This window comes from Salvelinus namaycush, chromosome 28, assembly GCF_016432855.1.
Source record: "Salvelinus namaycush isolate Seneca chromosome 28, SaNama_1.0, whole genome shotgun sequence".
Taxonomy (NCBI): domain Eukaryota; kingdom Metazoa; phylum Chordata; class Actinopteri; order Salmoniformes; family Salmonidae; genus Salvelinus; species Salvelinus namaycush.
This window is the reverse complement of record NC_052334.1, coordinates 25,736,746-25,764,667: the sequence shown is the minus strand read 5'-3', so window position 1 is coordinate 25,764,667 and position 27,922 is coordinate 25,736,746. Positions and strand designations below refer to the sequence as shown.

The 27,922-nt window shown below is 42.3% G+C and overlaps 1 protein-coding gene across 1 annotated transcript in view; it reads right to left on the bottom strand.

Annotated features, from left to right (window-relative positions):
• Nucleotides 1-24,053, bottom strand: part of LOC120023616 (intraflagellar transport protein 43 homolog A) — a 32,292-nt gene extending 8,239 nt beyond the window's left edge. The window contains exons 1-5 of the mRNA XM_038967659.1: nt 23,945-24,053; nt 23,541-23,645; nt 10,418-10,488; nt 6,518-6,556; nt 5,231-5,277 (exon numbers count right to left, since the gene is read on the bottom strand). Coding sequence (XP_038823587.1) covers nt 5,231-5,277; nt 6,518-6,556; nt 10,418-10,488; nt 23,541-23,645; nt 23,945-23,989 — 307 coding nt within the window. The 5' untranslated portion in view covers nt 23,990-24,053. The remainder of the gene's footprint in view (nt 1-5,230; nt 5,278-6,517; nt 6,557-10,417; nt 10,489-23,540; nt 23,646-23,944) is intronic.
• Nucleotides 24,054-27,922: the final 3,869 nt, after the last annotated feature.

The window sequence follows — 27,922 nt, the reverse complement described above, 5'->3', positions numbered from 1 at the left end:
GAAAGAGACGTCTGTTCCCAGCACTGCTGGCACACATTACCTGATACATTTCCTCCGTTCCCCATTGCAGCCTGGACATCTATCAAGGTTGCTTTGTCTGGCGGCGACTGGGCAAAGCCTATCCTTATTACACGGTCATGGCGAGTTTCCTCGCTGAAGCATGTAAATATCAAAAGGGGATAATTTGCTGTGAATGTAGACATACTCCCAGCAGGCACGCCGCAGTCAGCGACTTTGGGGACACCTCCACACATCACCAGGCAGGGCTGCTATAATCTAAGCAGGGAGGCTATGGGATGATTACCTAGGCACGGACTACATTTGAAAAGCTTATGGGAAATTATTTCAGCAGATTACTGACTGAGAGAGAGAGACAGAGACAGAAAAGAAACAGATTGAGAACAGATTAGTGTGTTTGTAATGGCAGTTCTTTGCAATGAGACTGGCAGGGGACTGAAAGCCAGCCAAGGGGGAGAGGGGGAAAGGGCTAGCCCTCTCTCTCTCTGCTTCTAGCCAGTGGACATAAGGGATAGGGTAGGGGACATAATCAAGATCGGAGGGGCTATCTCACTAACCCTCAGCACTGCAATTTCCACTGCCCCAGCCGCTGGCACTGTATTAAGAGGTGGCCCTCCACTGAGGAATTATCTTTCCAGCTGCATTTGCTGGGTAAGAACGGTACCACTGGGGTCTCAGCACAACTGACCCTTTCAGGTAGGGTGTGTGTAAGCATGTGTGTGTGTGTGTGTGAATGTGATTATGACTGAGTGTGTGTGTTATCTTGTGAGCAACATAAAAGCATTGTCAAAAACGTTTAATACCATTTGTTATAATCGTAAAAACAAAACAGAAGAACAATGAAAAATTAAAAAGGCTTTGTAAAAACAAAGTGGCCATAAAACTAAAAGATGTCAAATGTTCACATTATTTTGTAAATCTAATTCCAGTATTGAAGTTCATAACATCTAAACCTACAACATCTAGAAGATGAAACGTGCAAATACACTTTATTAGGATTCTAAGCACGTATAGTGCATTCGGAAAGTATTCAGACTCCTTGACTTTATCCACATTTTGTTAGGTTACAGCCTTAATCTAAAATTGATTAAATTCCCATTTTTCCTCATCTACACACAATCCCACATCATGTCAAAGCAAAAACACATTTTTAGAAATGTTTGCAAATGTATTACAAATAAAAACAAAAAAAACTTATTTACAGAAGTATTCAGACCCTTTGCTATGAGACTGGAAATTGAGCTCAAGTGAATCCTGTTTCCATTGATCATCCTTGAGATGTTTCTACAACTTGGTTGGAGTCCAACTGTGGTAAATTCATTTGATTAGACATGATTTTGAAAAGGCACACACCAGTCTATATAAGGTCCCACAGTTGACAGTGCATGTCAGAGCAAAAACCAAGCCATGAGGTCGAAAGAATTGTCTAAAGAGCTCCGAGATAGGATTGTTTCGAGGCACAGATCTGGGGAAGGGTACCAAAACATTTCTGCAGCATTGAAGGTCCCCAACAACACAGAGACCTCCATCATTCTTAAATGGAAGAAGTTTGGAACCACCAAGGCTCTTCCTAGAGCAGGTCGCCCGGCGAAACTGAGCAATCGGGAAAGAAGGGCCTTGGTCAGGGAGGTGACCAAGAACACGACGGTCACTCTGACAGAGCTCCAGAGTTCGTCTGTGGAGATGGGACAACCTTCCAGAAGGACAACAATCTCTGCAGCACTCCACCAATCAGGCCTTTATGGCAGAAGTGGCCAGACGGAAGCTACTCCTCTGTAAAAGGCATGACAGCCCCCTTGGAGTTTGCCAAAAAGCACGTAAAGACTCTCAGACCATGAAAAACAAGATTCTCTGGTCTGATGAAACCAAGATTGAACTCTTTGGCCTGAATGCCAAGCATCACGTCTGGAGGAAACCTGGCACCATCCCTAAGGTGAAGCATGGTGGTGGCAGCATCATACTGTGGGGATGTTTTTCAGCGGCAGGGACTTGGAGACTAGTCAGGATCGAGGGAAAGATGAACGGAGCAGAAGTACAGAGAGATCCTTGATGAAGCCCTGCTCCAAAGCCCTGAAGAGCTCAGACTGGTGCAAAGGTTAACCTTCCAACAGGACAACGACCCTAAACACACAGCCAAGACAATGCAGGAGTGGCTTCAGAACAAGTCTCTGAATGTCCTTGAGTGGCCCAGCCAGAGCCCAGACTTGAACCATATTGAACATCTCTGGAGAGACCTGAAAACAGCTGTGCAGCTATACTCCCCATCTAACCTGACAAAAATTTCTACAAACTTGCTTTTGCTTCGTCATTATGGGGTATTGTGTGTAGATTGATGAGGGAAAAATATATATAATCAATTTTAGAATAAAAGGCTGTAATGTAACAAAAAGTGGAAAAAGTCAAGGGGTCTGAATACTTTCCGAATGCACTGTAAATCCACAGAAGAGGGCTATAATGGTGGGTAGGTGTTTCATTAAGTATGAGAGTAGTAACTACAGCCGCAGACACAGTGCTTCTGTTCCTCATCAATATGTCAGTTTAATACCTCAAAGAAAACCTCCTTATACAACGCCATCCAGCCCGGCCATTGGCATGTACAGTGGGGAGAACAAGTATTGGATACACTGACGATTTTGCAGGTTTTCCTACTTACAAAGCATGTAGAGGTCTGTAATTTTTTATCATAGGTACACTTCAACTGTGAGAGACGGAATCTAAAACAAAAATCCAGAAAATCACATTGTATGATTTTTAAGTAATTCATTTGCATTTTATTGCATGACATAAGTATTTGATACATCAGAAAAGCAGAACTTAATATTTGGTACAGAAACCTTTGTTTGCAATTACAAAGATCATACGTTTCCTGTAGTTCTTGACCAGGTTTGCACACACTGCAGCAGGGATTTTGGCCCACTCCTCCATACAGACCTTCTCCAGATCCTTCAGGTTTCGGGGCTGTCGCTGGGAAATACGGACTTTCAGCTCCCTCCAAAGATTTTCTATTGGGTTCAGGTCTGGAGACTGGCTAGGCCACTCCAGGACCTTGAGATGCTTCTTACGGAGCCACTCCTTAGTTGCCCTGGCTGTGTGTTTCGGGTCATTGTCATGCTGGAAGACCCAGCCACGACCCATCTTCAATGCTCTTACTGAGGGAAGGAGGTTGTTGGCCAAGATCTCGTGATACATGGCCCCATCCATCCTCCCCTCAATACGGTGCAGTCGTCCTGTCCCCTTTGCAGAAAAGCATCCCCAAAGAACGATGTTTCCACCTCCATGCTTCACGGTTGGGATGGTGTTCTTGGGGTTGTACTCATCCTTCTTCTTCCTCCAAACACGGCGAGTGGAGTTTCAGACCACATGACCTTCTCCCATTCCTCCTCTGGATCATCCAGATGGTCATTGGCAAACTTCAGACGGGCCTGGACATGCGCTGGCTTGAGCAGGGGGACCTTGCGTGCGCTGCAGGATTTTAATCCATGACGGCGTAGTGTGTTACTAATGGTTTTCTTTGAGACTGTGGTCCCAGCTCTCTTCAGGTCATTGACCAGGTCCTGCCGTGTAGTTCTGGGCTGATCCCTCACCTTCCTCATGATCATTGATGCCCCACGAGGTGAGATCTTGCATGGAGCTCCAGACCGAGGGTGATTGACCGTCATCTTGAACTTCTTCCATTTTCTAATAATTGTGCCAACAGTCGTTGCCTTCTCACCAAGCTGCTTGCCTATTGTCCTGTAGCCCATCCCAGCCTTGTGCAGGTCTACAATTTAATCCCTGATGTCCTTACACAGCTCTCTGGTCTTGGCCATTGTGGAGAGGTTGGAGTCTGTTTGATTGAGTGTGTGGACAGGTGTCTTTTATACAGGTAACGAGTTCAAACAGGTGCAGTTAATACAGGTAATGAGTGGAGAACAGGAGGGCTTCTTAAAGAAAAACTAACACGTCTGTGAGAGCCGGAATTCTTACTGGTTGGTAGGTGATCAAATACTTATGTCATGCAATAACATGCAAATTAATTACGTAAAAATCATACAATGTGATTTTCTGGATTTTTGTTTTAGATTCCGTTTCTCACAGTTGAAGTGTACCTATGATAAAAATTACAGACCTCTACATGCTTTGTAAGTAGGAAAACCTGCAAAATGTGTGTGTATCAAATACTTGTTCTCCCCACTGTATATAATATAACTTCTTAAATAATCAGGGGCTCACCACTCCTATCTTTGCTAAGGCAATTTCACCCTTATTTCCCCTGGTGCTTTGCTCCGAAAAATGGAACAATTATCCCAAGCCGTGCTTTGTTGAAATGTCTACTCTGACATTGTTTGGGATGCGGAGAACCAGGCCCTGAGGTGACCGAGTCAGAGGCTAGCGTTGAGCGTTCCCGCTGGTTCAACGCTCTGAAGAACCTGCCCCAACATGTAGATGTGTGTGTGTGTGTGTGTGTGTGTGTGTGTGTGTGTGTGTGTGTGTGTGTGTGTGTGTGTTTGAGTGAGAGAAGACGTGTGTGTGTGTGTGTGTGTGTGTGTGTGTGTGTGTGTGTGTGTGTGTGTGTGTGTGTGTGTGTGTGAGAGAGAGAGGAGAATACGTGTGTGTGTGTGTGTGTGTGTGTGTGTGTGTGTGTGTGTGTGTGTGTGTGTGTGTGTGAGAGAGAGAGAGGAGAAGAGGTGTGTGTGTGTGTGTGTGTGTGTGTGTGTGTGTGAGAGAGAGAGGAGAAGACGTGTGTGTGTGTGTGTGTGTGCGTGTGCGTGTGCGTGTGTGTGTGCGTGTGTGTGTGTGTGTGTGTGAAACGCTCAAAGGGAAGAGACACTTAAATCCTGCTTCAGCCACTGAATAGGATAATTCATTTAGTGAATACTGTATTTGAGGTCTGTTATGGACTGTGAGTGATGTGATTGAATGAGGGGATAACCAGTGATCAGCTACAGTTCTCTAAACTTACCAAATTAACATATTCACCTGTCACTTTCATCTAAACGATTGTGTTCTCTGGTAAATTTTGGGTGTCTCACAGTAGGTGGTCAGAAGCAGATTTGCTACAGAGGATTCCTCACTAGCACTGAGAACAAATATGTTGGGAGTGTTAAAGAAAGCGATAAGACGAGAGGCAGCTTATCTGCTCTATTTTGGATGAATGTGCTGTGGAGGGACTGGAGGACTTAGCTCTGCCCGCCAGAAGAGACACGGGACTGGGATACAAGGGTGCTCTCACCTCCTTCATCATCCGAGCCCTGGGGGGTTTGTGGTCGAAGGCGTCGGCTGCAGAAACAGGAAGTGGGAGAGTATGAATTATTGAAGGCTTTCAGTGGTGAGGTCATCACAGGGAGCCAGACTTAGACTGGGCTGTTGTGCTTTGATGATGGGCCGGTTTCTGTGGGCTGAGTGAGGCTCTAGATCAGCCTGATAGGAGGCTTGCTCTGCCTCTGTCTGTCTGCTGCAGACTGACTGGGACTGTTTCTACAATACAGCAGCAGACACCACCTAAAAGCATCAGTGGGACTGCCTGGCTGATTGTCTCTGTGAGCAGCCCAGGGCTTCAGTGAACTCAACAGTATCCCTCTAAGAATGAATCAAAAACACAACGGAGGCAGCAAATAAATGGAACTGAGATGGGCTGGTGGTGAAAAGAACATAGATCAAAAGGACTATTTTGTAGCGCTGCCTGTGTTTCTTTCAAAGCCCGTGTCTCAAAAAATCAAATCAAATTTATTTATATAGCCCTTCTTACATCAGCTGATATCTCAAAGTGCTGTACAGAAACCCAGCCTAAAACCCCAAACAGCAAGCAATGCATGTGTAGAAGCACGGTGGCTAGGAAAAAGTCCCTAGAAAGGCCAAAACCTAGGAAGAAACCTAGAGAGGAACCAGGCTATGAGGGGTGTGCCGGGTGGAGATTATAACAGAACATGGCCAAGATGTTCAAATGTTCATAAATGACCAGCATGGTCAAATAATAATAATCACAGTAGTTGTCGAGGGTGCAGCAAGTCAGCACATCAGGAGTAAATGTCAGTTGGCTTTTCATAGCCGATCATTCAGATTATCTCTACCGCTCCTGCTGTCTCTAGAGAGTTGAAAACAGCAGGTCTGGGACAGGTAGCACGTCCGGTGAACAGGTCAAGCATGTTCCTCCAGCCGTGATGAGTAAAACACACCATGTCCTCTAGTCTCCTTCCATCTCACTACTGTCTATTCAAGGCCTAATATGCAAGTTGGCAACATGGAAGAACTAAAATAACAGGCTAATTTGGCTCCCAACAACAATAAAAGTGATGACAACTCAGTCACACTGGCTTTTAATCATGTTAAGTGATTGTTCTTGGAAGGCGAGGATTAGTTGCAACCAAGTACAGCAATTTCCAAATCAGAGCATCGGGCACAAACATTTAAATTGGTCCAATTTCGATTCCTGTATTTTTTAAAACCAAATAGTTATTTAATTTAATCAACAACTGAGGGAAATATTTCAGAGTGAAAAGACGAGACTAAGTGAACTTACTCTTCCACGTCCTCCACCATGGCAGGCCTTCTTCCAGACCTAAGAAACAAACAGTGAACATAATTGATAGATTATACAACAAAGGAACACAGACAAAATACTTTTGTGCCACATAAATAAAATAAATAAAATCTATTCAATTTTAACAGACAAACCAATGACCAATTAGCTTATTGAACAGTTGTTGTATTTATATTTGAAATCTTAAAACCACTAATGGTTTCTGATGTAGGCTAGTTGCTCTGTCAGATTGGAGCCTCCTAAGGCCTAGGTGAGGGATGGGCAACTGGCAGCCCCCCTTTTGTAGGCCCGTGGATCAATTTCCCAAAAATGAAAATAGAAACAGAGTCAGAGTCTTAGCCTAGGCAGATTCAGGCTCCAAAGGCACAACTTTCCTCCTTAACTCATGTTAATGGCAACACGTCGGGAAAAAACGAGGAAAATGTGTAATGTCTTAATAAAACTATTTTCGGATTTTCAGACAATTATGCCTCCTGAATGGAGGATGCTTTATCTGTACGAGCCGGTCCATGGGGGACATGAGTGTATTACCAGGAATGCAAATCAAATTTCACTAAGGGCTCCTAAAAGGCTAGAGCTCTGACTGCATGTATAAGTATGGATGTGGGTACGCAACCCTGCGAGCCACTGCGTCCCCTCATGATGAATTCTGATTTTTTTGTGTCCCCAACCCCCATCAAAGTTGCTCATCCCTGTCCTAGGTTGTATTCTCTGTTGTTCCTCTTCTCTGTTGTTCCTCCCCTGCTGGACCACGGGGCTATTTTCAGACACCTCCATTTACACAGCCCAGCTTGACTGCATGCCACGCCCTACACGCACTGACAGAATCCCTGTCTTTTCACACATTCTCACCTCAACACACTATTCTTGGCATAACACTGTTTCACACCAGGGTTAGGGGAGATAATAAAACAGGGCTACTGTCAAATAAAGGTATCCTCACCACAAGCAGCATTAGAACGGCAAATCAAGTCTTAAAATCTTAACATTTTAGACCAAGACAGTCTGTGAATTTTTGGCTATGAAGACAACTTTTTACAAAGTTACTTTTACATAAGAGTGTTTCAGGATAATGTTTTGGAGGAGATACACGGTACCGGCAGGTTCTACTGGTAGAGGAGTGCCCCCTACTGGTTTTGAAGAAAACAGATACTGTAAAATTCTCTGGACTGAAAACAGCTTTTTAAGGCAAGAGAATGTTGCCCTACAAATATATTTCTTATTATTCCTTACTAGTGTGTATCAATAACCTAAATATTTTTTTTTAAATTACATTATATATGTTTATAAATTGTACTTCATGAATAATCCATTCAATAATCTCTGGAGGCTCCCCTCTCTACAATAGATCAGCATATTCTCTGGGGTTGAAGCCACCACAGGTCCATAGGAGTGTTAAGGGCTCCTCCATCGAGAAGCAGGAGACCAGTAGTGTAGATGGCAGACACTGGCCAGGGTCCAGACAGAGCTCAGGGGAGACAGAGACAAAGCGGACATGCCCCCCGAGCCAACCCCCTGGCCTTAGGGCCTCGTCTGGAGGGGAGCGGAAACAGACTCAGCAGAGCCTCACACATGGTCCTCATCCACCCTCTAGTCCACACCACAACCAGCTACGCTAGGGACACTTCACTGCTGTGCAACCTGATCTCTGCTGTATTATGTATTTGTTTATTTAGCCTTCATTTATAAAGGCTATACATTTATTTATAATTTTAGCTTTTATTTATACAGCCTTTATTGATCTTTTTGTTGAGACAAATACAATAAAAAAAGACTTCAGTCCAACCCACCTTAACCCACCCTGTCTATCTATTTTTCCCATATTTGTATGCTATTCAAAGCGACAACAATAGCAACAGAAGCATCGTGATCAGCTCTGGAGCCTGATGGTCTGAGAGAGATCAGAGAGGGAGCCCACCTTGCTGCCCTTGGACTGTGTCCTGGGCTGGTGACGCTTAAGACACATTACAGGCCCCTTGATTAAGACTCATGTCGACTGAAGTGGTAGACATGGTAAAACTGTCTGGAAAAGTTGTTAGGGATCAAATATATTGTGACAACCCGGCTTCAAAAGGTTCATCAATAAACTGACAGATCATTTAGTGTCAATTAGGAGTGATAGATCGACAAATCCTGGGATTTCTGGGCTGGGATTAGTGGGAGGAGGTGATTGAGCACAAGGGTTGACATTGAAGGGAAAAGTCCTTGCCGGTTCCAGGGGGGCCCATTACTTACTTTGTTTCAGAGAGGATCAATGCACGTGAGAAACCCTTAACACCTCCGGTATTCCAATCTCTCTGAACGCAGGAATCAAGACAAGTTACGCTAACGCAAGGACGAGACACTCTGACCTTCCCAGAGTGAGAAAGATATATTTAGTTTGCTGTTGTCTTTACTGGCTCTGCAAATAAATAATAACTATGCAAATAAACCCAATTGAACCAGCTTGTTCGCTTCAATGTATAGATTCTCCCCGGCTCTCCTCCCCACAGAGACTGGAGTAGAGTGGTGGACGGAGCCATCTGGAAGAGTGCAGAGCCAGTTCCACAGTCTGACTAGAGTCACACTGACAGCACATAGGCAGACGTACAGTAACGAGCGAGGGGTAGTGCATTTTCAGTCCTATAGTTGGCCCCCCTTTTCAAATCATAAAAAATGGACAGTTAAGAGGAATATATTACTTAATGTAGAGACAAATAATTATGCATATTTTTGGTCATAAAGTTAATTTACGAAAATCGCTATTTAACAAGCTAGCTGACTAGCTAACATTAGCCAACTAGCTATACATTTAGCTTGCTATATGGGCGTTTGACATTTGCATGAATTGTAATTTGTAGTTGTTTAATGTTTTAGGGACTTCTGAGCAAACCAGCAAACCAGTGCCGTCATCTGTGAAAACCAGCAGATGTACATAATCTACCTAGAAAGCATTTACTGCTAATTGAATGTACAATATTGTCAGGTTGCCTTGATGTCAATCACTTGTCAATGTTCTTTATTGTAGTAAGTAACGTAAGGTTAGTGTTAGAGATTGAAGATATTTGCCATAGCAGGTACATAGCAGTAGCTAACTCTTATCTTGCTTATTGTGTAGTGGAGGATACAAAGACCTGTATGATATGGATGTGTAGCTATCTGTGTATGGACCCTAAAACATTTGGTATAAATATTAGTTCAGAACAGTGGTTTTAATTGTTCTAGAATGCTTCCACTAGTAATGACTAAGTGAAAGAAATGGAACTGTTACATGTCAAACTGTTATGGAATGGAAGTCCTGCTTCAGTACTACTCCACATTGAACCACAGCCAGAAGATGGGTACGTTACGGGCACATTGTTGTTCTGCTGCTCTCAAATGTTGCTCATATGGTAAGTAGTAAGTACGCATTTGTTGCATCAGAAATATAAGGAAAGCTGTTACTGCAACCAGTACGGGCATTGTGAAAACACATTCCATGTGTCTGTGGTAGGAAATATTCATACCTGTGCCTTTAAAAGAGAGCATGCATTGGTTAGACAGCCATCATAAGAGGTGATAAAGTGGCCTAACCCTGTGATGAAGTGGATAACTGACTAACAGTGCCCTCCTGTGGCTGATACATGAACCATGTCAATTGCCACCTCTCGCTCAGCTGAAGAGGATTTGTGGGGTTCACTACTCAGATAGGCTCCCTGGAATGTTGTTGATTCAGAGTGCAAAGTAGAAAAAATCTGCATTGATAAATAACCTATTCTGTTTCAGCATGAGAGATCATTAGTAACAAAAGAACATTGCTCCCAATCTCAAACGCATGCCAGAGACACACATTCTGGAGACTGTGAGGTGGAGTTACCTAGTCTACAGGCTGGAGATGAGTAGAGCGAAGGAGATACTCACTTGGCTGATCCAGATCCAGAAGTCTCCTCAGCCCAGCCGCCCTGCCTGCGGGCTGGTTTAGGAGGGGGTACCTGAGGTTAGAGAGATACTTAATTACAGGCATGACAGACAACTTCTTTAAACTATTAGGCTAAATTCTACACTTCGGCTGAAAACATACAGGAGGAGGAAAAGGGGTCCAAAATAGCAAAAGGGTGTTGTGGCATGTAATGGTCTCTAAATCCATGTGAAGATTATGCTTTCTGTCAAGCTTAATCAGAAAAATAAAGTAAAAGCTTAGTTCCAAAACTGAGCAGACCCTAATACATTTTGAGACAATTCAAGAGAGGTCCCTCTTATCTTTAAAAACATAAACTGCCCCTGGAACTGTATTCTGGAGTTGTAGGCTAGTACAACAGACCAAGTAACCCTTGGTATCCCATATCACTGGGGAGAGACTATTTTATCTCAGAGATCTTTTTAAGTTACTAGAGGTAATATGTCATAAACCCTAAAAGTTCCAGAATGGGGTGAAAATGGCAGTATTATTGGTCAGCGCGAAATTCACACCACTCTAATTGAGTATTTGCTAAACCTCGCCCCAGGATTTTGGACAACCAATCGCAGCACACCAATGGATAGCAACTGTTTTCGAGTCCGACAACTCGGACAAGCTCATGTTTGAAACGCATGAAAGCCAGTGAGGGCAGTGGGAAAAACAGAGTTTTCTTTAAAAAAAAAAAATTGTTTAAATGGCTAAATAATTGTGCACCTGGGGTACTTGCCACTGTGATTCCTGAAATACAGAGCCAGTTGGACTATTTTTCAAATAACTAGCTAGCTCTCAGTCTCATTCATTGACCACCAAATGTTGCTAACGCTAGCTAGCCCCTTAATATAAAGTTCCCTCGAAATGTGCAGTACCGATCAAAAGTTTGGACACACCTACTCATTCAAGGGTTTTTCTTTGTTTTTTCTATATTGTAGAATAATAGTGAAGACATCAAAATTATGAAATAACACATATGGAATCATGTAGTAACCAAAAACAGTGTTAAAACAAATCAAAATATATTTTATATTTCAGATTCTTCAAAGTAACCACCCTTTGCCCTGATGACAGCTTTGCACACTCTTGACATTCACTCAACCAGCTTCATGAGGTAGTCACCTGGAATGCATTTCAATTAACAGGTGTGCCTTGTTAAAAGTTAATTTGTGCAATTTGTTTCCTTCTTAATGTGTTTGAGTCAATCAGTGTGTTGTGACAAGGTAGGGGTGGTATACAGAAGTTAGACCTATTTGGTAAAAGACCAAGTCCATATTATGGCAGGAACAGCTCAAATAAGCAAAGAGAAACGACAGTCCATCATTACTTTAAGACATGAAGGTCAGTCAATACAGAAAATTTCAAGAACTTTGAACGTTTCTTCAAGGGCAGTCGCAAAAACCATCAAGCGCTATGATGAAACTGGCTCTTATGAGGACCGCTACAGGAAAGGAAGACCCAGAGTTACCTCTGCTGCAGAGGATAAGTTCATTAGAGTTAACTGCAGCTCAGATTGCAGCCCAAATAAATGCTTCACAGAGTTCAGATGACCTGGCCTCCACAATCACCCGACGCCAACCCAATTGAGATGGTTTGGGATGAGTTGGACTGGAGAGTGAAGGAAAAGCAGCCAACAAGTTCTCAGCATATGTTGTAACTCCTTCAAGACTGTTGGAAAAGCATTCCAGGTGAAACTGGCTGAGAGAATGCCAAGAGTGTGCAAAGCTGTCATCAAGGCAAAGGGTGGCTACTTTGAAGAATCTAAAATATGAAAAATATTTTGATTTGTTTAACACTTTTTTGGTTACTACATGATTCCATGTATGTTATTTCATAGTTTTGATGTCTTCACTATTATTCTGTAGAACGTAGATATTATAAATAAATAAAAACCCTTGAATGAGTAGGTGTCCAAACTTAGCTTAGCTTAATCGGCTATATTAGGAATATAACTCTCATCTGCTGTCAACATCAGCAAACGATTGGCTCCAAAAGTGGTTTGTAGCTTTGACTGCATGCACAGTGCATTCAGAGCCATTAAGAGGCCAGCCACACTACAAACATCATTTCACCTGGTTGACGTGAAGAAATTGTAATGACAGTTCACCACAACATACCCAAGATGATCCTGATTAGCCAGGAGTAGTCTAGTATTAATTTAATTGTGTATTAAAAACACAGTTTGAGATCATTGTGAGCGGATTTCGCCAGTGGTTAGAAGGGGGAATTGGGCTTCCCGGAAAAATGTTGTCCAAGGTTGCAACAGTAACCAAGGGGGGTGTGGCTTAGAGAAGGGTCAATTGGAATAAATGGCAGTAGAGGCGTAATCCTGATTTTATATAGGAAAATAAAAGTAAGAAATTGTGTAATAGAATTAGTCAACCTAAAATATTATCATACAATTCTAAATAGTTTATACAGGTTTTATACATGTTCTGTATAAATAGCCTCTAAAATATATGTGAACAGGCCATAAATGTCTCAATTATTGTTTTCTTGGAAAGCTGTGAGTGCTATTATATGATATAATATTAGTACTTGTTGCATCATCAACTGATTTCAGCCAGTGATTGACTGCATTGTTTTAATGGAATGTTGGCATATAGGCAGTACATTTTAAAACTTAATGGAACCATTCCTCTAAAACTGACTGGCTAGGTAGCTAACAAACATTCTTCAAAGTCATTATTTTACACAATATCTTATCACAGCACTGGCAAACCATGGTTTACCAACTCCCTGACCAAAATGGCTGACCTTTATACCATCATAAGAAGGTTCATTGTCATTCTAGTATTCTAATTCTATATTTGATCAGTGTTCTGTCATTTGTTTTATGCACTATACCATGCTACAGATATATAGATGCATGTTTCTGGCAAAGATTACATGCCTTCTCACTAAGCCCACATACAAAATACTTAGGAATGGCATGCACAACGTCTTGCCGTCTATATGCAAACCATAGAGCCTGAACATATGGAGCAGAGTGTGGGAACTGCCACACAGAGGACAGCCCGGGTGGACTGCGAGTCTGACCTAAAATAGCTTCACATGAAAAAAATGACCCTCTCCCTCTCATTCTTTGATTCTGAAAATAGTACTGAAAATAGTGAATTGAATTTGGATTGTGGTCCTGAGACCGGGGCCCGGGGAGTTGGGGACCAGCACTTGAATGAATGAATTCCTCAGAGCACACAAGGGTAGGCAGCAGACAAATGAATTTGGAAAAAAAAGCACAACATTCTCATTACCAAATTGGGTCTGCAAAGGACATATTGGTCAGGAGGAATTTCTTACTTTCGACATGAAAGAGGAAAACATCTTTCATGGCTGGTTCCTTCAGCAAACCCATTTATAAATGTGAATGTCAGCATCTACAGAGGAAGGGGAGGCTGGCTGATGGTATTAAGCTGGGAGGTTGAGGCTGAGCAAGTAATTTCATGCAAAAAGTAAGGAAAAATATTTCAACAAGAACAAGGGAGGATAAATGAATGACAAATGTGGCAACTTATTAACAGTATTAAATTCCTCTGGGTAAATACTACTTTTACAGCCTGCTACCAAAAATAACACTCAGAGCGCTCTATGTAATTAGGAATTAATGAGGATAAATACTGATGACAAAGACGATACAAAAGCAGTTGATCTTTGAAGATGAAGGCCTATCTTTAGCTTATGATGAGTTATTTGAACATGAAAAATAACTAAACTCAGCAAGAAATATATATAATTTTGAAAGCACTTACGCCTGTAATCATTTTCTGTGTGACTGTGAGAGGTGAGGGTCCAGGAGCAAGTGCAGGTATGAATTAGTACACGGCACTGAACAAACTTCAGACTAACTGAAATCTATCCTCTCTCTTCATAACAGCCGAAGATATAGAACGGGCAACGATGTACCAAAGCAAATAGCCTAGGCCAATTTAAAAATAACATATATGGTGAGTTTCCACTGAGGATTTACCCTGGTGTTTTACCAAAAATACTCTGTTTGCATCTATGCGGACCGGCCACCGTGTCTCATGGCTTCGGCGGACCTGCCCGGACTTGAGGCCAAACCTAGGCATCTGGGTACTTTTCAGCTAGCGTTTACATAATAAAAGCTAACTGTGAACTTTAACACCTTCTCACAAAGCAACTGTCGAATGATGCAGAGGTTGTTGATTCTGTACGCTCCAAGTCTTTACTGTCACACTCCTGATGGAAACACAATTACACTAGAGCAGGGTTCCCCAACTGGCAGACCGCGGGTGATTTTATTTGGCCACCCAAGTTTTCTGAGCAAAACATTTTTGGTTGTAAAAACAAAAGCAAATCAGCTCCAAGTGATTTTCAATTTGGAAATCTGTTCCAAAGTATTCCCACAGACCACACATAATAGAGATATATGTGGCCGTATACAAATGTAAGCAAAGTTTGAAATGGTTATGTTTTAGTCAAATAATTATGATATGTCTGGGCTTCTTGCAGTCAATTTTCAATCTACAAATAATTTGTAATTATGTTTTGGCTGAATCTACTTGATGATCCCCTGGTGTGGGGGTAAGTCTCAATTGAAAAGTACCACTAGTCCCTATTCCTACAATTTCCTATCTGATGGAACTGGGTAGCTGGGCGTTTGCATAAAAAACAAGCAACTCAAGACCACCAGGTACGTAGGACAACTTTTAAGTCAAAGAAACTGCAGGATCAGGGGTGTAGTGCTGCTGGTGCGCGGAGGAGTGGCACTCCCTCACTTTTTTCTATTTGAGAATACACAGAGCTGGTAAAACTATTTCTGGAAAATTCATGCGGATAAATTCTAAATTATATTTAATTACTACAAAAAATCCATGAAAAACGATAGATTGACAAACCAAATAAATATGTATTGCAGTCTTCTCTCTGGTTGTGGCAAGAATGATGAAGAAGTATAGGCTACGTGCACTTCGGAGGCCCGTCGGAGGCTTGACCACTTTCGCCAATCAGAATGTTAAAAAAATATATTAAAAAGGGCAAACTCCAAGGACCCGTTGTGCATTAGAATCCAGAACGATATGTGACCACTTGGTTAAGGCGACTACATTATGCAGAGGACACCCAAACCAGAGTGGCCACTGCAAACCCAAAGAGCATGAACCTCTCTGTAAGTTGCTGTAGCCCTGCTTGGGATATTTAGCCTACATTGGCTATTGGTTGAGATGCAGGGCCCGTTCTAGCTTGGTATGTCAGGGTGGGAAATTGGAAATGTGAATTGGGCCAAGTTGGAGGTAATAATGCATTTAGGTTATCGTTTATTGAGATGCATGAATATACCACACCAAAAGCTTGATTTCATGGCCTGTTTTAAAACAAATGTCCTACTATTCTACATAGTGATAATTTATGTTCATTACTTCTCGGAATTGATAGTTCACCTCTGTTTTCTTAAATTCTGTAATAGGGTATACTGTAACCATGAATTCAAGCTAATCAGAGTTTACTTATGATACAGCGTGTAAGATACACAATACAATGAAATGTCTACTCGCAATAAAGCGCTCCTCGCAAACAGTGCAATGATATTAAGCTATATGTATTTGTATTTAGATTAGGCTATAGCCTACAAATAGGTATACTACATAGTCGTAGGCCTATTAGGCTACAGGCCTACTGCAAATGATTGTTGTTTGTTTCTGAACTGGCCAAATGGCAGAGCTATCCTTCAGCACCACAAGTTGGTTCAACTTCTTTAGCATCATTGCGTGATCCTGGTGCTGACCTTTCAGCATCATGAAGGACGGTCCAATCGCTTAAAATTACATCTCATCAAGATCTGTTGCCTACGCCTAATAGTCATACTCATCACTTATTATTATTACAAATATAATATTATAAACTGGGTGGTTCAAGCCCTGAATGCTGATTGGCTGACAGTCGTGGTATACAGTGCCTTGCAAAAGTTTCCCCCCACCCTTGGTCTTTTTCCTATTTTGTTTCAATACAATCTGTAATTTAAATAGATTTTTATTTGGATTTCATGTAATGGACATACACAAAATAGTCCAAATTGGTGAAGTGAAATTTAAAAAAAAAATTACTTATTTCAAAAGATTCAAAAAAATGTAAAACTGAAAAGTGGTGCGTGCATATGTATTCACCCCCTTTACTATGAAGCCCCTAAATAAGATCTGGTGCAACCAATTACCTTCAGAAGTCACATAATTAGTTAAATGAAGTCCAACCGTGTGCAATCTAAGTGTCACATGATCTGTCACATGATCTCAGTAAATACACCCGTTCTGAAAGGCCCCAGAGTCTGCCACACCACTAAGCAAGCGGCACCACCAAGCAAGCGGCACCATGAAGACCAAGGAGCTCTCCAAACAGGTCAGGGACAAAGTTGTGGAGAAGTACAGATCTGGGTTGGGTTATAAAAAAATATCAGAAACATTGAACATCCCACAGAGCACCATTAAATCCATTATTAAAAAATGGAAAGAATATGGCACCACAACAAAACTGCCAAGAGAAGACCGCCCACCAACACTCACGGACCAGGCAAGGAGGGCATTAAATCAGAGAGGCAACAAAGCGACCAAAGATAACCCTGAAGGAGCTGCAAAGCTCCACAGCGGAGATTGGAGTATCTGTCCATAGGACCACTTTAAGCCATACACTCTACAGAGCTGGGTTTTAGGGAAGAGTGGTCAGAAAAAAAGCCATTGCTTAAAGAAAAAAATAAGCAAACACGTTTGGTGTTCGCCAAAAGGCATGTGGGAAACTCCCCAAACATACGGAAGAAAGTACTCTGGTCAAATGAGACTAAAATTTAGCTTTTTGGCCATCAAGGAAAATGCTATGTCTGGCGCAAACCCAACACCTCTCATCACCCCGAGAACACCATCCCCACAGTGAAGCATGGTGGTGGCAGCATCAAGCTGTGGAGATGTTTCTATCGCAACCAGAAACCTGCTCCTTTTTCTCTCTGTTCCGAACGTAATAGACAACCAGTTCTGATAGACTTTAGCTGTACCCTTATCCTACTCCTCCTCTGTTCCTCTGGTGATGTAGAGGTTAATCCAGGCCCTGCAGTGCCAAGCTCCACTCCTACTCCCCAGGTGCTCTCATTTGTTGACTTCTGTAACCGTAAAAGCCTTGGTTTCATGCATGTTAACTTCTCTAGGGTAGGGGGCAGCATTCGGAATTTTGGATGAAAAGCATGCCCAAATTAAACTGCCTGCTTCTCGGGCCCAGAAGATATGATATGCATATAACTGGTAGATTTGGATAGAAAACACTCTAAAGTTTCCAAAACTGTTAAAATAGTGTCTGTGAGTATAACAGAACTGATTTGGCAGGCGAAAACCTGAGAAAAATCTATTCGGGAAGTTTTTTGGTTTTTTTTGTTGTAGTTTTCTATTCAATGCCATTACAGTATCCATTGGCTTAGGACTCAAATTGCAGTTCCTATGCCTTCCACTAGATGTCAACAGTCTTTAGAAATTGTTTCAGGCTTGTATTCTGAAAAATGAGGAAGTAAGAGCAGTCTGAATGAGTGGACGCTAAAGTGTCACAGAGCTTTTTCATGCGCGCGACCGAGAGTGCCTTTCTTGTTTACCTTTTATATTGACGACGTTATTGTCCGGTTGAAATATTATCGATTATTTAGGCTAAAAACAACCTAAGGGTTGAATATAAACATCGTTTGACATGTTTCTATGAACTTTACGGATACAATTAGGATTTTTTTGTCTGCCTGTTTTGACTGCGTTTGAGCCTGTGGATTACTGAAGAAAATGCGCGAACAAAACGGAGGTTTTTGGATATAAAGAGACTTTATCGAACAAAAGGAACATTTATTGAGTAAATGAATGTCTGCTGAGTGCAACCATATGAAGATCATCAAAGGTAAGGGATTAATTTTATCTCTATTTCTGACTTGTGTAACTCTTCTACTTGGCTGGTTACTGTTTGTAATGATTTGTCTGCTGGGCTATGTTCTCAAATAATCGTACGGTATGCTTTCGCCGTAAAGCATTTTTTTTTTTTTTTATCTGACACCGTGGTTGGATTCACAAGAAGTTAATCTTTAAACCTATGTAAAATATGTTTTGTTTTCTGAATTTTTATAATGAGTATTTCTGTATTTGAATTTGGCGCCCAGCAGTTTCACTGGCTGTTGAAGAGGTGGGACGCTAACTTCTCACGTACCCAAGAGAGGTTAACATTAGAAGCCTCCTCCCTAAGTTTGTTTTAGTCACTGCTTTAGCACACTCTGCCAACCCGGATGTCCTAGCCGTGTCTGTATTCTGGCTTAGGAAGACCACCAAAAACCCTGACATTTCCATCCCTAACTATAACATTTTCCGACAAGATAGAACTACCAAAGGGGGTGGTGTTGCAATCTACTGCAGAGATCGCCTACAGAGTTCTGTCTTACTATCCAGGTCTGTACCCAAACAATTCGAGCTTCTACTTTTAAAAATCCACCTTTCCAGAAACAAGTCTCTCACCGTTGCCGCTTGCTATTGACCACCCTCTGCCATGGACACCATATGTGAATTGATTGCCCCCCCATCTATCTTCAGAGCTCGTGCTGCTAGGTGACCTAAACTGGGACATGCTTAACATCCCGGCCATCCTACAATCTAAGCTTGATAACCTCAATCTCACACAAATTATCAATGAACCCACCAGGTACAACCCCAAATCCGTAAACACAGGCACCCTCATAGATATCATCCTAACCAACTTGACCTCCAAATACACCTCTGCTGTTTTCAACCAAGATCTCAGCGATCACTGCCTCATTGCCTGCATCCGTAACGGGTCTGCGGTCAAACGACCACCCCTCATCACTGTCAAATGCTCCCTAAAACACTTCAGCGAGCAGGCCTTTCTAATCGACCTGGCCCGGGTATCCTGGAAGGATATTGACCTCATCCCGTCAGTAGAGGATGCCTGGTTATTCTTTAAAAGTGCCTTCCTCACCATCTTAAATAAGCATGCCCCATTCAAAAAAAATTAGAACCAGGAACAGATATGGCCCTTGGTTCTCTCCAGACCTGACTGTCCTTGACCAGCACAAAAACATCCTGTGGTGTTCTGCATTAGCATTGAATAGCCCCCGTGATATGCAACTTTTCTGGGAAGTTAGGAACCAATATACACAGGCAGTTAGGAACTAGCCTGTTCAACCTCTCTTTCGTATCGTCTGAGATTCCCAAAGATTGGAAAGCTGCCGCGGTCATCCCCCTCTTCAAAGGGGCAGAGACACTAGACCCAAACTGCTACAGACCTATATCCATCCTACCCTGCCTTTCTAAGGTCTTCGAAAGCCAAGTTAACAAACAGATTACCGACCATTTCGAATCCCACCGTACCTTCTCCGCTATGCAATCTGGTTTCAGAGCTGGTCCTGGGTGCACCTCAGCCACACTCAAGGTCCTAAACGATATCATAACCGCCATCGATAAGAGACATTACTGTGCAGCCGTATTCATCGACCTGGCCAAGGCTTTCGACTCTGTCAATCACCACATTCTTATCGGCAGACTCAACAGCCTTGGTTTCTCAAATGATTGCCTCGCCTGGTTTACCAACTACTTCTCTGATAGTGTTCAGTGTGTCAAATCGGAGGGCCTGTTGTCCGGACCTCTGGCAGTCTCTATGGGGGTGCCACAGGGTTCAATTCTCAGGTCGACTCTCTTCTCTGTATCCATCAATGATGTCGCTCTTGCTGCTGGTGATTCTCTGATTCACCTATACGCAGATGACACCATTCTGTATACCTCTGGTCCTTCTTTGGACACTGTGTTAACTAACGTCCAGACGAGCTTCAATGCCATACAACTCTCCTTCCGTGGTCTCCAACTGCTCTTAAATTCAAGTAAAACTAAATGCATGCTCTTCAACCGATCGCTGCCCGCACCTGCCCGCCCGTCCAGCATCACTACTCTGGACGGTTCTGACTTAGAATATGTGGACAACTACAAATACCTTTTTTGTCTGGTTAGACTGTAAACTCTCCTTCCAGACTCACATTAAGCATCTCCAATCCAAAATTAAATCTAGAATGGGCTTCCTATTTCGCAACAAAGCATCCTTCACTCATGCTGCCAATCATACCCTCGTAAAACTGACTATCCTACCGATCCTCAACTTCGACGATGTCATTTACAAAATAGCCTCCAACACTCTACTCAACAAATTGGATACAGTCTATCACAGTGCCATCCGTTTGGTCCCCAAAGCTCCATATACTACCCACCACTGCGAGCTGTACGCTCTCGTTGGCTGGCCCTCGCTTCATACTCGTCGCCAAACCCACTGGCTCCAGGTCATCTACAAGTCTCTGCTAGGTAAAGCCCCGCCGTATCTCAGCTCACTGGTCACCATAGCAGCACCCACCCGTAGTACACGCTCCAGCAGGTATATCTCACTGGTCACCCCCAAAGCCAATTCTTCCTTTGGCCGCCTTTCCTTCATGTTCTCTGCTGCCAATGACTGGAACGAACTGAAAAAATATCTCCCTCACTAGCTTTAAGCACCAGCTGTCAGAGCAGCTCACAGATCACTGCACCTGTACATAGCCCATCTGTAATTAGCCCATCCAACTACCTCATCCCCATACTGTATTTATTTATTTATCTGGCTCCTTTGCACCCCAGTATCTCTACTTGCACATTCATCTTCTGCACATCTACCATTCCAGTGTTTAATTGCTATATTGTAATTACTTTGCCACCATGGCCTATTTATTGCCTTACCTACCTTATCCTACCTAATTTGCACACACTGTATATAGACTTTTTCTACTGTATTATTGACTGTAAGTTTGTTTATTCCATGTGTAACTCTGTGTTGTTGTATGTATCGAACTGCTTTGCTTTATCTTGGCCAGGTCGCAGTTGTAAATGAGAACTTGTTCTCAACTAGCCTACCTGGGTAAATAAAGGGGAAATAAAAAAAAATAAAAAAAATGTAGTCAGAATTTAAGTTATGATGGATGGCGTTAAATACAGGGAAATTCTTGAGGGAAACCTGTTTCAGTCTTCCAGAGATTTGAGACTTGGACGGAGGTTCACCTTCCAGCAGGACAATGATCCTAAGCATACTGCTAAAGCAACACTCGAGTGGTTTAAGGGGAACATTTAAATGTCTTGGAATGGCCTAGTCAAAGCCCAGATCTCAATCTAATTGAGAATCTGTGGTATGACTTAAAGATTGTTGTACACCAGTGGAACCCATCCAACTTGAAGTAGCTGGAGCAGTTTTGCCTTGAAGAATGGGCAAAAATCCCAGTGGCTAGATGTGCCAAGCTTATAAAGACATACCCACAAGAGACTTGCAGCTGTAATTGCTGCAAAAGGTGGCTCTACAAAGTATTGACTTTGGGGGGTGAATAGTTATGCACGCTCAAGGTCTGTTTTTTTTCTTATTTCTTGTTTGTTTCACAATAAAACATATTTTGCACCTTCAAAGTGGTAGTCAGGTTGTGTAAATCAAAAGATACAAACCCCCCAAAAATCTATTTTAATTACAGGTTGTAAGGCAACAAAATAGGAAAAATTCCAAGGGGGGTGAATACTTTCGCAAGCCACTGTATCAGACCGTATACTACGGGTATGACAAAACATTTATTTTTACTGCTCTAATTACGTTGGTAACCAGTTTATAAATAGCAATAAGGCACCTCTTGAGTTTGTGGTATATGGCCAATATACCACGGCTAAGGGCTGTGTCTCCACGTTGCATCGTGCCTAAGAACGACCCTTAGCCGTGGTATATTAGCCATATACCACACCTCCTCAGGCATTATTGCTTAATGATCACTTCTCACAATGGTGCTTGTTTAGTAGATCAAAGCTGATTCAATGTTTTGCAAGATTACATAATGATTAATTTGCGTTTTACATTACAGAACCGAATATAATACAATAGCATAGTAGGCCTACAACGTTACTGTTACACTAAAAACATTGTTAGCTGAAGCTGAATTGTCCCCAAAAAAGATAATGCAACAGAGTTTTGGCAGGATATATGCTTTGATTGAAATTAAATACAAGAAAGGCTAATAGTTTGTTAACACCATGAGCTCTAATTCGCTCACGAAACCGTAATTCAAGAAGACCTAAATGCATATGCCCATGAAACGGGGAATACGAAGAATGAAGAATTATCATTCATGATTGACAGTGATGATGGCCTATTTTGAAATGAGGTAGCATATGCCTAATTCGGTGTTTGAGAGTATTTTTTTTTTTTTTAGACAATACTGTATGTGTGAGCATATGCAGATGTTGCAATTGGAGGATCCATTTTATGCATATTCTATAATGATAGGCTATTCAATTGGCTACATCTGTCGGTAAAAACTTTGAGGAAATTATGACATCACTTACTTTTTTTGCGCTCCCTCGTCTAAAAAAAATAATAGCACTATACCACTGTGCAGGATTCACTTCAAACTCATTTTACATAAAAGTTGCAGTATCCAAAGAAACAACTGTACACTAATATGCCTACATCTATAAAGCAGAATAGAGAATTGAAAGCAACATTAAGTAACTTAATACCACAGTGTGAGGCACTCAGTGACAGCTGAGTTAGTATGTAGAATGACTACATTCAAATCATATGTGTATGGATTTGTGTATTTTATTTATTTACTTTACCTTTATTTAACTAGGCAAGTCAATTAAGAACAAATTCTTATTTACAATGACGGCCTAGGAACAGTGGGTTAACTGCAGAACGACAGATTTGTACCTTGTCAGCTCAGGGATTCAAACTTGCAACCTTTCGGTTACTAGTCCAACGCTCTAACCACTAGGCTACCCTGCCGCCCCATGGATTCAATCTATGAGGGTACAGTATATGTTCTTGTGGTATAAAGTTACTCTGTAGGGTTGGAAAATGAATACTGCCAAGCCATATCATTACTTAAGTGCCCTCATACAATACCTCTTCCTCTTCCTTGGTTCATGCATAAGAAATGATTCACATGTATTTAGGTGGAGTGTATGCAGTGACGTTAATGGCCATGACAAGTAATATATGATATTTGGTTTTAGGTAAATAAAAAGGCATTACAAGCAACACTGATAGTCAATCATAAATCATAGCTACCTCTCCCATCGACGTTGAAGAAGAGGATTTTCTGACGTGTCGAGACTCCTCCATTGAAGATGATTGCTCTGCAGCCTGGCGAGCCCGTCGACCTAACTTTGCAACCTGAGTGAATATCATAATTCGAGTCACTAAAAATTATCTTAAAATGACATGAACACGGTCGTAACTCTGAAGCATTAGTTAAATATTAACTTTATCACACAATTGCTGTAAAGCGGTGTTTAGTTAGCTGGAAGGCAATGCTAACGCGTTAGCTAGCTAAGTAACTGCCTGGAAAAGGCTGCCTCGACAAGAGAGAAACCATAATTCAAGTTCAAGGTTTGCAATGACATTCTAAACATTGCTAACGTTACTTATTATGTAAAGACTCTGTGTACAAGTTGAAATCGTAAATCACTTACATTCTTTCCAACTCCACTGTCTCCGAGTTGAAGATTATCGTCCATTTTCCCTTGCGTTTACAGATGGAGCTACTTCCTGGGGACCAGGAGCGTCACACCGCAACCATCTCCATGGTGACACCAATAAGGGGGAGTGGCGTAAGTAGTCCATGCTCGAGTGGCAGGGAGCGTGACGTTAGAGGCAAGCCAAAATTACATGATGGAGCTACATCCAAACCTTTCAAAAACACTGGTCTGGTAGATGCTGAGGCTACCCATCATTGGGTAGAAGTGGCCAATAGACAGAGAGACACATCAGACAAAGATTTTCATTATAACCCTACCTACAGACGCCTCATTAGCATAACAGTGATAGGGGGGTATTTCTACTCCTGTGTAACTTCAGGTTACCTATAGTATAACCTTTTATTTTACTTTTGAGGACATTTTCTGTAGCCTACATCTAGGCTGGAAACATGTTTTTTAATATATATAAAACTAGTTAATTGCATCTGCCATGGAGCCCCATTTCATAATATTACCTTATGTCCCTGCTACTTGCCAAAGTTTTTTTAGGGCCTTTTTCACACCTATTAGTTTTATTGAGCACCGTGGCAACAACTCTTATTCTGAAAGTTCTATTTCCAGCCCATTGTTCTGCATCACAATCTCAGTTTTGCAGTTGAGTCACAAATCCCCTAGCAACTGCACTAGGTGCCAGTGGTGGAAAAAAGTACCTAATTGTCATACATGAGTAAAAGTAAAGACACCTTAATAGAAAATGACTCAAGTAACAGTGAAAGTTAAAGTTGCTGAAACACCCAGATCCTACACTGCCCTTTGTGGTGGAGGTGGCCACTTCAGAATTGGGCATGGGGGCCATCCTGTCCCTATGTCAAGGTAACCCACAGAAATTGTATCCATGTGCATACTACTAAAAAAGACGGTCTCCTGCAGAGAGGAACTATGATGTCATCGATCGGGAGCTCTTGGTGGAGAAAGTTGGCATTAGAGGGGTGGAGACACTGGCTGGAAGGCACCAAGGACCCATTTCTCATCCTCACGACCATCAGAACCTGGAGTACATACGGATAGCGAGGCGGCTGAACCCGCGCCAAGCAAGGTGGGCCCATTTCTTCACTAGATTCGACTTCACCTTGTCATATCGCCCAGGTTCAAAGAACATCAAAGCCGATGCCCTGTCCACTGTCTACGATTCGGGAGAAGTTCCTGTCCTGAGTGCACCAATCATACCGCCCTCCCGAGTGGTTGCCCCCGTGCTTTGGGACATAGATGTGGACATTCACTAGGCTATGGGGATAAGGGATGGGCTGTTGACCTGGGCGCAAACATCTCTCGTCGCTGGACACCCAGGTATCACCCGCACATCGCTCGCTATGTCAACTCCTGCTCCGTATGTGCCCAAACTAAATCTTCCCGGCACGCTCCAGCAGGGAAACTGCTTCCCCTTCCCGTGCCTCAGCGGCTTGGGTCTCATCTGTCCACTGGCTCTGACAGTGGCTTCTTCTCTAGACTAATATCTTCCGCAAGCATGCTTTGCTCTGCTGCCTCGCTTAAAGTACAGACCATGGAGCCAGTGTCAAGCATCCCATTCATTTGGAACTGGTTATTTACAGTGACTGGGGCATAAAACAGTTAGTCAAATTGCGTTACTCTTTGTATATTCTGCGCTATGACCCGAACCCCTCCTGGTGCTGCACTACATCCGTTCACATATCATAGTTCTAAATCTTCATCACACTCTAGGGTTTGTTTCTCTTAACCCACATATCCCCCCTCCAAATGTGGGCCTGCTAGTTTAACGGCTCCGCACCATGGGTTGCTTGTGTGGGCTCCTCACTGTATCTGGGCCCAGGCGTCGGACTGTTTTTTTCCAGTGACCTGACTCAAAGCAAACACAGACCCTCCCTTCTACAGTGTGCAAGCGTAGAGTGGTTTGTACCATTACACACCTTGCAGTTCTCCTGTAAGAGTACCCTTGGTTAGGTGGGTGCTGCGGTCTTACTGTTGTCTGAGTGTTCTGCATTAGCACACGATCAAGTAGGCTTATCAAGGTTTGCATGCAGTTTCCCTGAGTTTGATTAGAGGGTGTGACAAGTTTTTATTTTTTTGTATTTCACCTTTATTTAACCATGTAGGCTAGTTGAGAACAAGTTCTCATTTACAACTGCGACCTGGCCAAGATAAAGCAAAGCAGTGCGACACAAGCAACAACACAGAGTTACACATGGAATAAACAAACATACAGTCAATAATTCAATAGAAAAAGTCTATATACAGTGTGTGCAAATGAGGTAGGATAAGGGAGGTAAAGCAATAAATAGGCCATAGTGGCAAAATAATTACAATATAGCAATTAAACACTGGAGTGATAGATGACAAGTACCTCACTCTGGCTAGGAGACACTGGACAAGTTGTCACTTCATCTTCAAGTACAGCCATCTAGATATGTGTGGCCACCTGGCGCTTTGACCTGATCAACATTCAGGCTTTAATTTCAGACTGATAATCCTCTAGACGTTCTTGTATCTCGGCTGCCATCCAACTATCAGCTGTTTTGAACTTTTAAAACTGCAGAAAGAGAAGGATCTGGGCAGTATTTCACAAACATCATCGTTACCTCTCGGCTGGAGTCCTCAATGTTCCGACCCTGTCTCCTCAAACACATCTACTACCTTGCTCAGAAGGATCCAGTACTCCATGGTATTTTCTCCTAGTATGGGCAAAGTGTTATAAAAATCGTGAAGAGGCATAGATGAATATGTTGACTCACTGAAATGCTGTTTCAGTATATCTATTATCACTTTATAGTTCTCGTGAGGTTTCAGAGATGTATTGCTGCGGAGTGTTATCTTTATGATGTCTCTAGCGCTCCCCATAAGCTTGGACATGATCTCCTGTGACTGTTCTATGACCGGCACGCCCCTCTTTCTCAGGTAAACGTCGATGAGCTCCCCCCATTCATGTACTGAGTACTTGTCAGACCCCTCCCTCTGAAACATGGAGGTTCTCTCATGTCAGACTGCATGACCAACTTCATACCAGATAAATTAAGGGAGGGTGTGTCAGTCAATGTCTAGCCTGCACTGGAGCTCTGAGCATGTGCTCCTCTATCCTCCTTCCTCTCACCTTCCTTCCTAAATTGAGCTGATATAGACTGTCCTATCTGATGAGCGAGTTGTGTGATAAGATTTCCCAAGTCAGGATTGGCCACCTCTGAACTATCTGAGGGGGTGTCACTAGGCATAATTACAGGAGCTGAAGGTGTGGCGTTAGGCACCTGAGTAGAGCAAAAATGTTGTGAATCTACAACATCTATAGTTGTAGCTGGGGTCTGAGGCAACTTCCTGAAAAACCTCCCTCTCCCAAGACCCAGTTCAAGCTCATCACTGGATACACGGTCTCCTTTTCCAACAATATAAGTCATATTCACTATATGATACACAAATAAATGGATGAGTAATTAAATTAAATATACAGTTGAAGTCAGAAGTTACATACACTTAGGTTGGAGTCATTAAAACTCGTTTTTCAACCACTCCACAAATTTCTTTTTAACAAACTATAGTTTTGGCAAGTCGATTAGGACATCTACTTTGTGCATGACACAAGTAATTTTTCCAACTATTGTTTACAGACAGATTATTTCACTTATAATTCACTGTATCAGAATTCCAGTGGGTCAGAAGTTTAAATACACTAAGTTGACTGTGCCTTTAAACGGCTTGGAAAATTCCAGAAAATGATGTCATGGCTTTAGAAGCTTCTGATAGGCTAATTTAGATTATTTGAGTCAATTGAAAGTGTACCTGTGGATGTATTTCAAGGCCGACCTTCAAACTCTGTGTCACTTTGCTTGACATCATGAGAAAATCAAAAGAAATCAGCCAAGACCTCAGAAAGAAATTGTAGACCTCCACAAGTCTGGTTCATCCTTGGGAACAATTTCCAAACGCCTGAAGGTACCATGTTCATCT